This window comes from Corvus cornix, chromosome 1, assembly GCF_000738735.6.
Source record: "Corvus cornix cornix isolate S_Up_H32 chromosome 1, ASM73873v5, whole genome shotgun sequence".
Classification (NCBI taxonomy): Eukaryota; Metazoa; Chordata; class Aves; order Passeriformes; family Corvidae; genus Corvus; species Corvus cornix.
The window spans coordinates 44,935,103-44,952,711 of NC_046332.1; the positions used below are offsets into that span (position 1 = coordinate 44,935,103).

Below are 17,609 nucleotides of genomic sequence, written 5' to 3' on the forward strand. Positions count from 1 at the left end.
TGGCTTCTGTTCCCTGTAGCACAGATTGTAAATCAGTAATGTTCGTGTGGTGGAAGCACCTGTTTCCTTCTGGGCTAGTTTCTCTTGTTTTGCTTAGTTGCAGAGATTCTGTATGTGCAGGCAAATTATTTACATTTGAGAAATGAATCAGAGGCAACAGCCAGAGGGGGCAAGCCAGGGTTGTGGCTGCCCTGGCAGCACCACCGCTGCACAGAAAGTGACTGCGTTCACTTTTATGCCATCCACTGACCTGGTCATGCCAGACGAGGTTTTACCCGGAATCCTGCTCCTTATTCTTAAGGGCCATGAGGACAGAAGAAATTGTCTGAAGGTACCCAGAGATTCCACATCAAATGCTGATGCAGCAATGAGATTTGGGTCTTATGTTTGTAGCTCAACCCCATCAATAACATTACAGAAAGAAACCCATTAAAACTTCTGCCTTAAAGGACGAAGAAGTTGTCTGTTTGAATAATACATAACACATTGTAGATTTTGATTCAGATTTTTAATAAATTCTGCCAGTAGAAGCTTTCAAAGGCAATGATATATCAATAAATAACAGTTAAATTGAGTTCCTGAGAAAGAACCTACCACATGAAAGAATGTCAGATAGATGTAAATAACAAAAAAATGGCATTACTATATAAAAAAGCAGTAATACTGAATCTTACATGAACTGTCACGACACAAGCACTGCATACCTCAGAACATTCCTTTCATACAAATGTAAACAAATACACAATCATTTTTGTTTAGTTTAGGCTGATGAATTCATATGTTGTTGCTTAGATATCTAAACAATGGATAGGATAGGATATGCTAAAACATTAAGGAATAATATGTGGAATAATATATGGAAAAAATAACGAAGCTCCAGATTTAAAAATAAAATAAAGCAAAAACACATTAAAGGAGTGTTTTCCCCAAATGTTATTAGGTCAATCACTTTAAATAGGACTGTTACACTAATCTGAATTAAGGATTTTTGTGTGTGTTTACTTATTTAGTTATATATAATATATATGCAAATACATATGGCTTAATTATCTTTAGTATTCTGATATCATCTTGAATAATTCTCACTTATACATACAAGAAAAAAATGCATATTTTAACATAGTTAAGAACTGATATTTCAAAGTATGCCTATAATTTGACAGAAATGAAGGCCTATTGTGCTCCATCACAGCAACATTTTAACCTCTGGACAACGGGACAGAATGACCTACCAACAATGCCAACATTTTCCGATGTCAGTGCCCAAAACACTAGGATCCTAAACAGATACACAGCCAGTTACGTGTGGGGATGTGATGTGTGGAAAGCCACGTACCTCCAGGTCCCGTAGGTGTCCATGGAGCTGCAGGCACCCAGCCTCAGCCTCAGCCTCGCTGCACCCGGGGCCTCGATGTGTTACGGGAGCCCCGCTTTGGGAGATGCTCCGGTTTGGACGCTGTGCTGCCTCTGCCAGCTGGAGCCACGGCCACTGTGCTGCTCCCTGCCTGAGCCAGCCCCATCCAGGCTCTCCCCAGAAATCTGCTCCGTTGTAATGGTCTGGCTGCTGATCCTCGGTGGGGAAACGTGTGTGCCCATGACACGTGCTTACTAAAACCATCTGTTACATCAGACCACAACATCACTACTCAGGTATAACCTTTGCAATCTGTTTTACAAAATTAATATTGGATACAATCATAAGAGGAAACCATCCACACAATACATTATCAACACACGGTTTAAAATGGTCTAATTTTAGACCCTTAGAAAAATGGATCCACAGGACCTGCCTGTGAATGGCAAGAAAAGGCCATTTCAAATAGAAAAACACTGCTCATGCAACATTCTTCACACACTAGACAATGAAATCACACCCAAGTTGCCACTTGCTCACACTTTCTATTACACTCCAATAAGCAGAAGGAAATAAAGCAGCTTTAAGGTTACGTCACAATTTTGAAATGTGGAAAATACATATAATAAACAAAAATCACGGTGTGAATACAATGGCATCAGTAAATTTAGAAAATTAGAGAGCAGTTTTCTTTTTTTCATTTCTCTTCCTTTTTTTTTATCTTTCTTACATTATTGCACAGAGACCTCTCATCACATGTTCTTCAGCTTAATGCATCTTCCTAAATGTGAAGTAAGTGCTAGGGATAAAATAAAAATGTAGAAAAGAAGAACAGCAGCATGATTTGTCAAAGTTAATCCCTATAATTTAGTAGGAAAAAAACCCTGCTATAAACAAAATATAAGTGCTCTTTATTCATTTAAAAAATAACGCTGACAGTTGCAGAAGTCTGTAAATGTTAATCTGAGTAAGGGGGATGCTGACCTCAAATAAAAATAGGCCTAGAAACGACAGACTGCTGGCCTTGCAGATTTTGGTGAAGACCAGGATTTCAAGTGTAATTATCAACAAAGTTATTTACAGTAGAACTGACCTGAACTTTCAAGAGTGCTATCTTTAGGACCTGGCCCTGCAAGCTTCTTACTCCCCAGGATGTCTCCAGCCTCAGCTGAAGGTACATCTGACCAAGTGCTGCAGGATCAGCTCCTAAAGGATCAGGTAAGGGCCCTATTGGATTTGAGATTAGTTTTATCTGGTACTCTATACAATAATTTACACATATACAGGCTGACAAGCTCCAGTCTGATCCACCACACCTTTGTCTTCTACATCAGACTTCTCAGACTGGCAAACTTCCATGCCAGAAGGTTTGGGATACCTGAACGGATAGCCGTTGTCATCAAAGAATCTTCGGAAAGTAAACTCGTAAAAAGCATGTTCTGTGTGTTTGCTGTTGGAAGAGGCTAGTGGATCCCAGGTCCTGGTGCTGTCACCACTAGTATCATTCCAAGGACTTTCTTCCTCAACTGGATCAAAATTTGAAGTGTCCATTGGATGGCTGATCTTTGGAACATAGGGAGCTGGCTGCCTACGGATATCGGTAGAGAAGTCCATAGAGTGAAAGAAAGAATGGGCTTTAATATCATCTGCTCCATTTCTTCCAAGCCTGTCCTCAGCAGCACAGCAGAGCTTTGTGATAAGATCAGTTGCCTCAGGGCTCAGCTTGATCTGTGAGGGAATGTGCAGTGTGCTTTCCCAATTTATCACCTGCAGGTAACAAAGGTATTAAGGAACTTCTGATCTGGAAACAGAACCCTTCCGATGGCCAACATGAACTGTACAGAAGTGCACATGTAACAAGTCATCTCACAGTCTGCATAGTTCAGAGCTTCAAGAACCCAATTATCAGATTGCATTGCCTGTTAGAAATTACTCTAATGAACCAGAAAAACATTGTTGGCTAGCAGACAAAAGGAGCAATTCTTTTTTTTTAAAAGGCAAATTCCTTCCTGAATGCTCCTATGGTCAGATTTGAGAACATATTCAGTTTACACATGATTTTGTGCAATGACTTCAAGGAATTACTTCTCTTTGTCTCCAAAACATAAAGTAGGAAAAGTGGTGATGAGATAGATCCTTTCTAATAAAGAACTAATATTGCTCAACTTTGAAACACATTGCCAACTGCAACTGTCACTGGCATATCAGGTACTAAATAGGCACTCTAAGGAATTTAAATGGATGAACTTGTGCTTGAGAAATGACAATTCTGCTGAGAAGACTCATAAAACTAATACCTATCACTGCAGTTGCACAAGTCAGTTCTAGTCTGATATTTTGTGTCTTCATTTACTGGCAAAGGATATGTGCTTGCACAGAACAATTTAAAATCAGACTTTTTTAACCATTACTCCTTTCTCTGGCAGAAGAAAGGGGAGTAGGTCTGTGCATGAAAGAGAAGGGAAGGGAAAATTTTGCTACCACAGATTGGAACTTTGCTTCAACTTACCTTCAGCTGGGTTTCTGTGGGTGTAGGAGCCAGGAAAGGAGGCTGTCCCACTAACATCTCAAAGAGGATCACACCAACACTCCACCAGTCACAGAGCTGAGTGTATCCTGAAAGACAAGTCAAAGGGTTGACCTCCACTAGTCAAGGAGAACATGTATAGAGCTACTTGCAATTAAGTATTAAAACATACAGCACAAACTTCTGCCTTTTCTCACACAAAAGGTTTGTGACTTCTCTTGCTGACCTAAATTTTACTGCTGTCAGTAAAGACCTAATCCTGTTGTCCTTGAACCTTTGTGAATAAATTAAATTCTCAACAAAAGTGAATTGTGAAACTGCATCATTAAAAAAAATGAAGGAGTTTTTTGTGCCCAGTCCCACAGCTACGCAGCACAAACTGAACCTCAAAGAATAACAAAAATGTTTAGTGACTGATGTCCACCCTAGGTTCAGTGGAGGTGAATCCACAACTTTGAAAAGCTGCTGGAAAGCACAGCCTGGCTCTACAGACAGAGGAAAGCCACAGATGACTTTCTGAGCAAGTTCCAAGCAAAGGAACAATCTCAATCACCTAACTGCTGAGACAAGACCAAAAGGTACATGTTTAAGGTCTCAAAAAAAGATTTAAATACTGATTTCAATGGAACTTGTGTCATCAGATGATGTAGGATCCAGTGTGAAATCTCTGTTAGAGCAGATTAGCCTTAGGGTCTAGCTTGCAGACAAGTCTGAACACCTGATCTCCTTACTACAGTGACCATGTCAGTTCTGCATGGATAGTCACCAAGTACTGTCCAAACTCCTCAAGCTAAGCTTTTGAATGCAGGGTGTCCAGAGTAAATGGTGGAAAACTTTCTCTTGGGTTCCACAGGTTCTGGCTGGGAACGTGGAGGACGTATTTCCACAAGTTTACATCATCCATACTTAAGTGGCCCGTCTGAATCAGTGATCCAGACCTATCAGCTGGCTACTCACTGGTCCGTGTAAACTTGATAGGGATCAGAGTCGTACTCCTCAAGTACAGATAATCTGCTTTATACTTGAAAAATATCACTTAAAATTATCCAACACATTTATTAGCAGTCTCACTCAAAGGCCTCAGTGTGGACATTACACAGACACACAAAGTATGGCCAAACCCAGTGTCAGTGAGGTGATGCTAAACACTGGAGCACTGAGAGTTCTCCTTAGTCTGACTGAAGTGTTTCTTGCCTTCAGAATGACAACCTTCCAAAGCAGCAAGCTTATTCAAGGAAGAAAAAAAAAAAAAAGTGAAACAGGAGAAAAAGGTTTACCTACCTTTACGAAGCAGGACTTCAGGAGCAATGTAATTAGGGGTTCCAACTAACGAGTGGGCCAGACATCTCTGGTGCTGCTTCTTAGCTCTTTGTTCCAATGTCTTCAGCCTATCTCCACATCGACAGTTGGACACATCATCCCAAAGATCACTGGGCTCCATGCTGTCTTGCCTGATATGGCTCCCTTTCAAATGGGAGAGAAAGTTTACACTCATGGTCATAAAACACGACACATTAAGAGAGAAGTATTTACCCAGATCTAGAGCCATCTCCTACTCTCAGTGAAGAACAGCATTTGAACTTTAAACCCAAAGTATTTTCTTATGCCCTCCCATTCACAATTGGATTTCCATACAAACTGTCCAACAAAATGTCTCTGTCTCAGCACAAGGAAGTATACTTCCCATGGGGGATACAGTACCATGGAGTATACTTAAATCAGCTACACCAATTGCTTATGACCTTTTTGCCAACAGAAAGCAGTACTCAATAGAACATGCAGAAGATGTGTGGACTACTCCAAAGCTGTGACTAAATCATTTCACCACCAAAAGAGACCCTCCAAACAAGAATAAACTGAAAAATTGCTGCTGCTGCCACATTACTGACAGGGTTTTGAACAGTATTGGAAACAAAAGGACTGGAAACAAGCTAACTGAATGAGTCAGAGAGAGACAGGCACATTTTATTGCCATTGACTGTTTATAGAGTTTCCTGATCTGGTGCTTCTGCCAAGAAGTAGGTGCTTGTTTCAAAACAAATAACACAATAACATCCCAGAAAAAGGCTAAAAATACTACCTTTCTGATAGTATTTTGAATTGTGAGTCCACCTGAATCCAGTACACAGTCCAAAGTCAGTCAGTTTGATATGCCCATCGAGGTCTATCAGAATGTTGTCAGGCTTGATGTCTCGATGAATAAATCCCATTTTGTGCACACTCTCTATGGCCAAAGTGAGCTCTGCAATATAAAATCTAGCCAGACGCTCTGGGAAGACCTCCATCCGAATCAGTAGGCTCATCATATCCCCACCAGGGATGTAGTCCATCACAAAGTACAAATTGTCTTTATCTTGGAAGGAATAATAGAGTTTAACCACCCACTCATTGTCTGCCTCAGCAAGTATGTCTCTCTCTGCTTTGACATGAGCCACCTGATTCCGGTTCAGCACATCTTTCTTTCGCAGAGTCTTCATGGCATACAGGGCATGGGTGTCCACTTTGCAGGCCAGGCACACTTCTCCAAAGGCACCAATACCCAGAGTCTTGATTTTCACAAACATAGATTTGTCCATTTTGGCCCTTTTAAGTCTGTTGTAGTTAGACTCCTTCTGGTAGAGAATTTTCCTCATTTGTTCCTGTTCTGCTTCACAGAGGCCAGCCTTTACAAAGGAAAGCAAACCACAAGAGCTAGTACTGTTATATTCATAGCAAGAGAACAATAAATGAGCATTCCCAAAACACATTTCTCAGAAAAATTAACCAAGAACCAGAAAAGATGTATTCATGAGAGATATACTCTCCTGTCTGTCTGTTGAGGTATTTCTGAAAAAAGGGCAAACTCACTGTGCCCAAACTTTGCCTGAATTTGCAGTATCTGAGATTGGTCTGCCTGTCTCATTTGGCTGAACAAGAAGGCATGGGGCAATAATGTCAGACAGGGGAATACAACATAAACCTGACCATGGGATTTGGTTTACACTTCAAATGTGCACTTTGCCACTATACTCCACTGCACATATGTGCACTTAAGCCCACCTTAATTTAAACTGAAACTTAAACCTATGTGCAGCAGTTCACTTTGTTCACAAATGGTTCCCTACTGCAACTCACATTAACAGTTCCTAGCTTGGATGCTATTTGTTTGGTTTTGTGTTGTAATTAAGGAGTTGCCTGTGACCTACACATTCCCAGGTGCCTTGGAACCTTATTTAGAAATTGTGGTTTTTCCTCTACCATATACAGCCTCCACTCTCAAAGTTTTTAGATCTCCTGAACATCTGTCCTACAAACTTCTCTTTTTCCCCTCCCAAAATATGTGCATATAATCCTCAGGTCTGGTCTCTTCTCAGCCACTGCCACCCAAACCCTGGTGCTATTTCCCTCCCAAATGTACTATTTTCCCTCTGCACCCAAGCTGTAGAACAGCTGGCTTGTCTACCTCCTGTCTCCAGAGAGGCTCTACAAGTAACATTTCACAGGGCTGTGGGGAGAAACCTCCTGGAAAAGAGAGAAGCAGCAGTATCCAATCAGATTTTCCTCACCTTTCAAGACAGAGCCTGCAGAGTGCCAACTCTCCCAACTTCAGTACCCGGCCCTCTACTGAGAGCCACTGGTGGCCTCCACCAGCAGAAACCCCCAGGCTGATCCCCAGGCTCCTCTGACAACTCACTTACTGCAGCATGCTCTTTTCTTTCTGCATACCCCAGTTCCAAAAGCCTGAATTAATTGGCATCAACTGAACTACTTTTGAGAGAAAGATCAGTGCCTGGTGAGAAGGGGCCACTGGGAGGGTGGAGGGGGCTGAAGCCGACTGATTAGCAGGCTAGAAAAAGGGCTGCACCTTAGGTTGATTTAATTCCACATCTGTAGTCTAGGTATCTAAAGATGAATGTGGGCAGCCAGACTATGCAGAGAGATCCCCATGGTATAAAAATTAAATCTGTATGAAGAAAGAATGGAGGAAATCTACAGAAATGTGCAGAACAGGTAGGATGAATTTTCAGACTGAAGGAAACAGCCAAACCAAAACAAGGAATACTGTTTTCAAAATGAAAGGTAAGTACATCAATCCATAATAAAAGAAGAGTTTCCTTTTTAAGGTAAAATGACAAGTGTGTTCTGTTCTTGCTAATTCTAGAATAATGTAATATTCAGATAGGCAAAATCTCCTGCGTGCATATTTTCAGTCAGTGATGAGGTTTCTAGGGGAAGGAGTTGTTTTTGTTTGTACCTGAATTATCTCTGAATGAGGGAAAGCTGAAGAGTCAGAAGAGAAGAACTAGCACAATTAGATGCTGTTATACTTCTCTAGAGATCATTCTCTATCTCAGTCTCACAGAAATATTCACTAAATTCAAGCAACACAATACAGCCTGTACTTGCAGTGAGGACGAACTATTAACTGTCACTAAAATGCCAACATTTCAAGAGATTTTCCAAGAATATTCTTTTAATTCTAACCTCAACAAACAAACTCCGGAGTTTTCTGGTGCAATATGAGCATCAAATTAATTGACTTTGGAAACTGACTGCGCTAGGAAAGATTGGGTAGTTAATTATTACCCATTACGTGTTAATAACAGCTTTCCTTAGAGCTTATCCTTTAATGCAAAAGTAGACTAATCATATTCCAGTCATGCCTGGGAAGAAAAAAACCCCTCTTCCTCTTCCACATATAAAAATTACAAACATAACTGCCAGACCAACCATCAGAGCCTGGCAGCTTTGTTTTAAGCAGCACTATCAGAGAGTCAGCTTAGATTCAAAAGCTACAGTTAGGCATTAAAGAAGTTCTATCACCCAAAGTGCATCTCCCCGAGACCTGCCTCTAGAACAAGTTCTGGCAACGGTCCCAAAATCAGTTCAAGCTGGTCCAGATATGGTTACTTGCACAACAGTATTACTTACATGTGTTCAACAGACAACTTTCAGTCAAGTATTACACACTCAGCTGAAAATATGGCACAGTGACTACACTGCCAAGCTGAACCACAGCTTTGGTGAATGAGCAGCAATCATGGAACAGTGAGGAAGAACTAGACCAAAGAGTTTTGCAAGGGCTGCCAAAGTATTGGCAGAATAATCTCAGCCTCAATCCTGCCTTCTAAGTTCTTACCTATAATATGGGGGGATTTTGCTTCATTTTACTTTTCTGGTATGAAGAAATATCATTTCACATCTCAGGTTTTTCAAACAGCCCCCCAGATCTGCACCTACACTTCTAAGTGGATGCAGTCTGGTATAGGGAGGTGTCTGATAGCTACTACTTTAGTGGATTCTGCCTTTAAAATTTTTTTTACAAATTAAAAATAGTAATAATCAATTTGACCCTATTAGATTTTACTATAACAAAATAAGAATTACTTTTGCCATTTCTTGCTCCAATTGTAACCTTCTATTAATTTTCTGCTGGTAGGTCTTTATGACGTTCTCTACATGTTGCTCCATGTAGAACTTGAAGGCAAAAGGTGAGTAGCTCTTTATTCGGGATTCTCGCTTTTCCTCATCTTTGCCATTTTTTCGTACAGGCACCGGAGATGTCTGAATCTGCTTTTTATCCTTGCTTGGTTTTTCAGCTTTAGTGTTCTTGCTGTTTTTATCATTTCGCTCGTTGCTCTCTTCAGCCTTATTGCTCGTTGAACTGGGGACCACACGCAGAGTCTGCTCCACGCCCATGCACAAGCAGTTGACATCAAACTGCTCAGAGGTGCCAGGAAGTAACAAATGCTTGGGATAGGGTGGTGGTGGACACCGCAGTTCCTGGTTACCGTAATCCACATCTAGCTGATAGGCATTAGCTGCTCCAGATGGTGGCACGTGCTGCTCCATGATCTCCAAGCCATCCACAGCCGGTGCCTGCGCAGGCAACCAGCCAGGATGGGAAGGTCCCACTGCAGTCTGAGGCTCGGGTCTCATCACTCGCATGCTCTTCACTGGCTGGAGGATATGAGCAGATGTGACTGCTGTGATTGTGTTTGGAGATGCAATGGAAGGATCAGGTTTTCCTGGAGGAACCTGCCTCATAGACACTGTCACTTGTGGCTGTTGCTGGTGGTTGTTGAAGGAGTTTGTTCTGCTTGGCACTGTGGCATCAGGTCTGAAGGATACGTGTTGCCGTGGAGATGCTTCTATTCCCGGGTTTTGTAAAGAATCTCTGCGTGACGGGGTTGCTGCCTGCCACTGCTGAACTTGAGGATTATTCATGTCATAGAGGTCCATGTTTAGGCTATTTCTAGATGGAGTTAATAGATTTTGTGGTGGACTGTCTGAAAAATCATTAGCAAAGGCTGGACCTCTGGATATCACATGCATTTGATGAGAAGAAGGACTTGTCTGCTTGTGATGAGAATGTGAGATATACAGGCTTGCTGGTGCCTGCTGAAATGCATGACCAGTATTGTTCTGAACAACTGCCCCTTTATTTGGGAGATTGGCATATCCTCCCTCCTGCTGCATCTTGTTTTGGAAGGATGGACTCCGCTGAACACCATATCCCATAGGTTCCCCCTGCACCATAATGTGCTGTCTACTGTAATGTTGGCTGTTGGAGCCATGAGACGCCTGCAGCTGCAAGGCCTGGCTGCTGTGATTAGCCACTGGATAATTAATCACAGAAGACTCCATATTTGCAGGGTATGCTTTCTGCTGGTGGCTCGTTGGTGTGCTGTGAGTGCCCACTCCAGAGGGTCGCTGCACAGGAGCAGTCATAGCTGAAGACTGAGAAGTAGAGATTAAATAGTCCATGTAGGGCCTTGGAACTTCAGTAAGCATATTTGCACCTTCTGCTCCAAAGCCTGTCCCTTCATAGGCTGCATTACTGATCTGATGGTAGGACGGAAAAGATTCATTTGATCCTTCAAAGCTCGGCCTGCGGGTTACATTATTTGGCACAATACCCTTTCCTTTACAAAAAGAACACAGAAGAATGTTAGGAAACAATTCAGGTGAACCAATTACTTTGTATTACTCACCCATCTATACATACAGACATACACCACACACATGCACACGGCACAGGGAATATGTGTTATAAAAACACCTTTCAAAATCTAAATTAAGCACTCTGAACATTTGAAGTTATAAGTGCCAAGTATTCCTACTGATAACGAGCTACTGGCTCACAATATTGCTCATGCCAGGAATCATCAGGGAGTCCTATCAAATCATGAAAATAGAAGCACAAATTCCCTAACTATGAACTCATCAGATTACTCTACAGCCTGTTTTTTAAAGCTGGACCAGTATTACCAGTCATTGCTCTCAGACAGGAGGAAGCCACAGAGCAGGGTGTTAAGTACAACACCAATGGGCAGGAAATAGCTGCTGGAAGGACTTTCCATATAACTTAAAGTCAACATTGCTATAAACTACTAGGCCATCACAGAGTCCATCTTCTGTACAGTGAGCCACCTGCTCACACTTGTTTTCTATTTACATCTCTCTCTTCCATCATTCTCAAAAATCCTTCTTTCCCTCTCCTTCATTTAAACAAAGGCATCATACAGTTTGTCCTGTATTCCTTCCAATGTGTTGGACACAAAGTACCCCCTCATATTACTCATCTTCCATCTGTTGGGAAGGAAAATCTTTCAGGGTGTCAACATATTAATCTTAGCTTGAAGAATGTGCAGAGACAAGATAGCAACATTCCTACAGTGGAAATGTTAACGGCACTTTTCATCAGTTCTTTGATCTGAGGACAAATTGCAGGTGTATAAAACACTGGCTGCGCTAAAAAGACAAGGGGAGACTCTGTGCTGTTGTTATGTTTTTGTTCCTCTTCTGGTTCTTTAGCTTTCACAAATCACAGGACTCGGCCCATCTATGCCTAAACCATTTCCTTTTAAAATCCTGACTTCACAAAGCCTGTAAGAACAGTCATGCAGGCTTGAACATTAGATTACAAGCTTTTTGCAGTACACCATGTCCCAGCTGGACCAGATGCAGCACACCTGAGCACAGCTGCTGACTCCTCGCCTTGACACAAAAGCCCTGCTGCCTACAGACACACAGGGATGTGCACGGCATTAAGACAGGTTCATGCACCCTCTCTGCACACTGAAGAGGCTGCCACCACACTAAAAGATACCTTCATAAAGAATGCAACGTTTTGAAATGGAATCAGAGATCTTTAAAGTGAAATCGGTAATTGGCAGCTCTTTCTCCTGTCATAACATAAGGCCAGCATTACTGAGGCTGTTCTTACAACAACACCCCTGACAGCTCATCTGTTGGGACACAGTGAGATGCACTGATGAGGCTGTGGCAATCTAAAGTATCCGAAAAAATGGGTACTCTGGTGTGGAAGTGGGAGGCAGCCGTAAGACCCATCTGTCATCTCTGTCAGTAGGATTCATGCTGAGCCTTAGGGACAAGCGGACTTTGCTTTCCCTTATCAGAGGCCATAAAAGAAAGTAGCAGCAATAACTGCCCTTCTTTGGGACACATAATTCAGCTGTGCAAATAATCTTGATGTCAAGAGAGCTATGATGTCCACCTCCTTGATTTGTATACCAGTAAGTCTGTTCTGGTCTGACGAAGGAATATTTGGATTTGAGTAACAGATTTCTATTTGAGAATGTAGACTATGAATGAGTACACAGACCACTCTTTGGAAGCAGGTGAATTGTACTGAGGTTCCAGCCCAGCTGGCCTTGCAAGGCCAGGTTCACTTCACTATCTCCTACAGGGCTGCTATGGAACACTGCTGTCCAACACTTCTCCCCAGCTATGACCCTACTTTAAAAACTAGCTTATTGCAAGAAAGAAGAACACAATTTAAAAAAAAGAAGTTCATGCTTACCTGGTGAGGTTTGCTTAATTACACGTACTATCTGTTCATTTCTAGGATCCAAGTAGCTCATCTTACTGATGTACTCCAGGGCTGCTTCAATACTCCTGCTCCCTGTCTGCTTCAGTGCCCGAACAGCCATCTCCTATACAAAGCAAACAAGAATTGAATCACGTCTTGACAAACCCCAAGCACCGGATTGTGAGTTGTAAAGCAGTTAAGTGTTCTTACATTAATAGGAACATTTTGAACACCAGATCACAGCTGCCTGAAGCACAATGGACTCATATTTTGAAAGCATTTGCATGCCTTACACAACTCAAAACTTGTAAGAAGAAAATAACAAAACACACAGCCTACCCAGAGTCTGGCAATTAAAGAAGCCTCAAATTAAAATGTGTCCTTTGAGATCCCTTAAAACAATCTTTGAATCAGGTATGGAAAAGGCAGCATAGTTTCACACTGGATGAAATGAAATGAAAATTTAGCTGCTAGTGTTTGAGAGTATGTCTCTTAGTCACATCTGAACATAGTTAAAACCTTATTCTTTCACAGATGCCACAAAGAAGCTAATTAGGCAGGGTTTGATTTCTGCTCACTAGAGTCAATAGGGAAGAAAAACTGCTGTTTTCAGTATTTCAGACATCATCCACTATTTGTTTGGAAAAGGACTGGGCATCCCAAACTGAAAGTCAGTCACACCGTCAGTCTTTTTAGCTGTATTTTATTGGGCACACATCCACCACTGAGAAGTTAATATGGGTGCCAGACACACGGCCTGAAAACTAAAACGAGAATACGAAGGCTCCAGCTAAACTTCAAACACAACCACAGTTAGCAACCCCTGCTCTACAGCTCCCTGCAGTCTGTTTATACTTTCACTTACGCCTTTCAACAATGACTCTAGCATTGCACAGTTGCAAAGCAAAATTCACAAATCCTCATGAGGCTGCATGGCCTTTGCTGAAATGACGAAGAAACTGAAATCCAGAGCTTTGATGTTGAATTTAACTCACAGAACTTTACCCATCAAAAAGTTGGATACCTACTCAAAAGTAGTTGCTGAGGACCTTTCTATAATCACCTCCAAAAGGCAGTTCATAGAATAGATATAAGAGGAGATAAACTTTAGTGAGAAATGATTAGGGAACTAATTTGAACTGAACTCCCAGCTCTTAGATGGCTGAAGCTGGATGAAATGAATGCCACCACCAAGGATTTGCACGCAAACGTCAGTATCCTATTCTCTTGCCACTTTACTGCTATTTTTAGGGGAATTCTGTCATTGCAACCTGCCCACTGGGTGCTGAATCAGATGGAGGCTGTGCCTCCCTGGCCTGGCTGACTGGCTGCAGATGTGGCAGCGGGGTTGGCACCAGTGCATGGCTCTCCCATGGGTCAATTCTGGGCACTGGCTGGCAGTCAGGAACCTCAGCTGGAGCAAGGCAAGCACATGTCACATACTCTCCAGTTGTTTACTTAGCAAGGGAGGATCATCTCAGGTGACACCAATTCACACTTAGCACAGAGCCACACGCTGGCACTTGGCTGGCCCTTGGCATCTTGCTCTGCTTAACTCAGACCCCTCCTACTCCCTCCAAAATGGCAGCGTTTTCTCCATTAGTCAGAGGTTCTGCTTGGGGAACAGCTATAGCAAGCTGAATATTTTTCATACAATTTATGACTCATAATTCATAGAAAGGCAGTAGTTGGTTTCACATTTCCTATAGCTGAAATACTTCACTGGCATCAACACATTACTAGGGGCAATTTTAATTCAACAGAAAAATATTATGTATGAAGGAAAGAATTTCCCACAATGTTTTTTCCTCTTTCTTTTTTCTTCTTGTGGATACATTTCTAAAGTATTAGCAAAGTCACACCCTAGCGCTCAGCATTCTCATCATCCAGGGACTCTGGGCTTTACAGCCCTGTTCCACACAGCTGCTAACACACTCTGTCCCATTTACAGCAGTTGGATCTAGCCTTAGGTCACAAGTCTTAGCTTCCAAAATTAAATGTTCTCCATAAGCACATTTGGGCTGGTTTGGATGTTGGGCAACAACTGAATTAATGATTAATAAAACAGCCTACATAGTCCATTTCTCCCTCTCTTATCTGTGCTGGCTGTACACAATTCAAAAGGACTAAAATAGGAGAAATTTTTATCACTAGCATAGTGATATCATCTCTGAAAGCAATGCTCTGACCCTCCATACTATAACTTTCTCCTCTTTTGACATTGCCTGTGTCTGAAAAGCAGAGTGAAAACAACGCTGGCCTTCCTGAAGCTGCATGTTCTACCTTCAGTACAGTTTAGGGGGTTCATATTTAAACTTCAGTGGGAATAATGTGAGGAAACAAGCACAATACATTCCACTGTGCACAGCTGGATAACGTAAGAGGCCAGCAAGAGCTTGGGACCAGCAGGTGTGTCACTGGCAATCTCACCCTCGCAAGCCCCCAGAGCAGCAGCAGTCCTGTGCTCCAGCTCCCCACTTCTCATCTTTCATTAGGTCAGCTCCCACCCTCGAAAGGGTTTCCTCATTACACACCCTGTTTGCTCAGCATTTACATTACTGCTGGAAAAAATGAAGTAAGTTTTTTTGTGATTCAAAAAACACCTGTGATTCTCCTGTACAGCATCCCACAGCTTGGGCCCTTTCCCCTGTAACTCTCACAAGACACCAATATCCCCAGTTTCTGATACTATTTCACAAAAACCTCACATCATCTCCAAGCAAATGGAGAGTGACCAAAAGAAAAAAAAATCCAAAAATCCACATATAAAAGGAAAAGGTTTTTCCTCAGAGGTAGATTACATATAATCCTAATTCTCCACCCAGGAGACAAATCCCTCTGGAGGCATGGGATACTCAAGGAGAGTGGAGGGCACCAAGAAGCTCGAGCACTGTTACAGGCAGCCTTTGTCCTCCTCTGCATTGTTTTTCCCACTGCCACTGTCCAAGCCTACAGCTCCCTTCTCTCTGGCAGTCACCTGAAAAGGGCTGTTACTTCCAGCACCTTTTCCTTAGGGACAGAGGACATGCTGATGCATGGCTGAGGATCACAGAGTGTGCTCTGTCCACGGTGGGTGCTGGCTCCTGGGGCACGGTGGCTCTCTCCTTCCTATGTGCAACACAGGAATGAGCTCTGCTGAGCAAGGGAGCATGGCTGGGATGAGGCAGCAAAGGGCTGGCCTCCAGGAGCCTGCTGAAGGGGAAGTTGGCTCCCTGCTGGCAGCTGGGGCTGAAGCCTGGTCTTCATTTGCCAGAAATCAATATAAAGACTGTTTTGAAGTTTAGGAAGAAGGGCAGAGGATGGATTAAACAGTGTCAGTAATTACACTCGCTGGAGAGCAGAGGTTTAAGTGAGATGGAGGGTGTTTGTGAGAAGCAGCAGAATGGCTCAAAAAGGAGGGAAATCAATGCCAAAATCTTGCAAACCAATACACAGACAGTAGAAGGGATGAGGAAACGAGGACAGACACCGGGAGAAGATAAAAGTGCACAGCTACACTGACATGGATGGAGGTGTCTTGATTTTACACCACTCAAAGGTAAGTACATTTTAGAAAGAGAAGGGAAAAAAAGAACCAGAAATGAGCCAGGGGAAAAAAAGCCACTTGGAGCCGTAGCCAATGCCAAAACACTCAAGTAGGCACAGGATCAAATCCAGCTCCCACTGAGGTCAATGAAGATTTCCACTAACTGCAAGGTGGACTGCATAGGGGCCCCTGCTTCACAATGTCTCCTTTTCACCAGGCCAAGCGGGGTCAGCCGAAGCATGGGTTGGGAAACCTGGCTGCTGGCTGTGCTCTGCCGCCCCACAGCCAGCTGCCAGGCCCACGGCAGTGTGCACAGAAACCTCAAGAGAACAGAGCGCACCCAGTCCATCTCATTCTCTGTATTCCCTCTGGAGGATTCAAACATCTCTCTGTGCAGGGCTTTTATGCACCTTTTTGCTTCCAGACATCACTAAGTATTGATGAAAAAATCAAGCAGAAAAAGTAAAGGTGAAGAGCTACAGGGAGAAATGTGCATTTACAATTAACTCTAATAACTCTGTAATTAATGTAACAGCTGCAATATTAAAATGAGGTTTCAGTGGTCACCTACGGTTCTGGACAGATCTAATGGAAAACCAAAGTTAGGCCACAAACCACAAAGCAGATTGAGGAAACTGCAGGATCTCAAATTTGTGGACTCAAAGAAAAAAATGGGGAGGGTGGAGTTTCCCAGCTAGTTCCTACAGCAGGCTACCTAAACCCAACTGCTGCATGGTCCACATGCTCTCTGTTATTTCCCCAGTCCTGCACTGGTAGATGGCGATTTTCCAGCAGATTTCAAGATTTTGCTAGAAGGAAGGCCACCTTTGAGCTCAGATGCACAACAGGAAAAATCCTTATTTGATGGTAAACAGATATTTGGATGTGTGCATATAAAGACTTCATCTCACTCTGTGCTCTGCAGGCAGTGTGAAAGGCTTTCCCCATTTTACCCTCCCGCCTGGCTGCACTCCACCAGCATTGGCAGAGGTTTGCGTTCTTGCTGTACTACAGGGTTGTCCAGCAACATTTTTCATTCAGAAAGCTCCTTGTTGCCAAGATGTATTTATCATCCAAGCGAAGATTGCACAAGAGGTTACAATAAGTAAGACTTTTTCCCAAGAACATTGTGTCTGAAGGAGACAATAGGTCCTCCAAGATTTGGCAAGGGTAATTAATTGCTAACAACAACAAAAATTAATTACTTGCTTTCCATTCACTAAGAAGGATGGGTGACAGATGCAGGAAACAGATACAGGTTCCCCGCAGAAGGGAAAAAAATAAAGCTCATGCCAAAAGAGATGATCCAGCATTGATTACAAGCTTTTCTGCGATAGCCCCCCATTGTAGGATTTTTCATTCATGATTTTAAACATGCAAAACCCAA

The 17,609-nt window shown here is 42.6% G+C and overlaps 1 protein-coding gene across 2 annotated transcripts in view; it reads right to left on the bottom strand.

The window, feature by feature from the left end:
* Window positions 1-489: 489 nt before the first annotated feature.
* Window positions 490-17,609, bottom strand: part of LATS2 (large tumor suppressor kinase 2) — a 48,971-nt gene continuing 31,851 nt past the window's right edge. The window contains exons 3-9 of one of the 2 annotated variants that reach the window (XM_039565068.1): window positions 12,688-12,820; window positions 9,249-10,786; window positions 5,962-6,544; window positions 5,163-5,345; window positions 3,864-3,970; window positions 2,733-3,121; window positions 490-1,618 (exon numbers count right to left, since the gene is read on the bottom strand). In XM_039565068.1, the coding sequence (XP_039421002.1) occupies window positions 1,609-1,618; window positions 2,733-3,121; window positions 3,864-3,970; window positions 5,163-5,345; window positions 5,962-6,544; window positions 9,249-10,786; window positions 12,688-12,820 (2,943 nt within the window). In that variant the 3' untranslated portion in view covers window positions 490-1,608. Of the gene's footprint in view, window positions 3,122-3,863; window positions 3,971-5,162; window positions 5,346-5,961; window positions 6,545-9,248; window positions 10,787-12,687; window positions 12,821-17,609 lie in introns of both variants that reach the window. The other variant, XM_039565064.1, reaches the window with a different exon arrangement.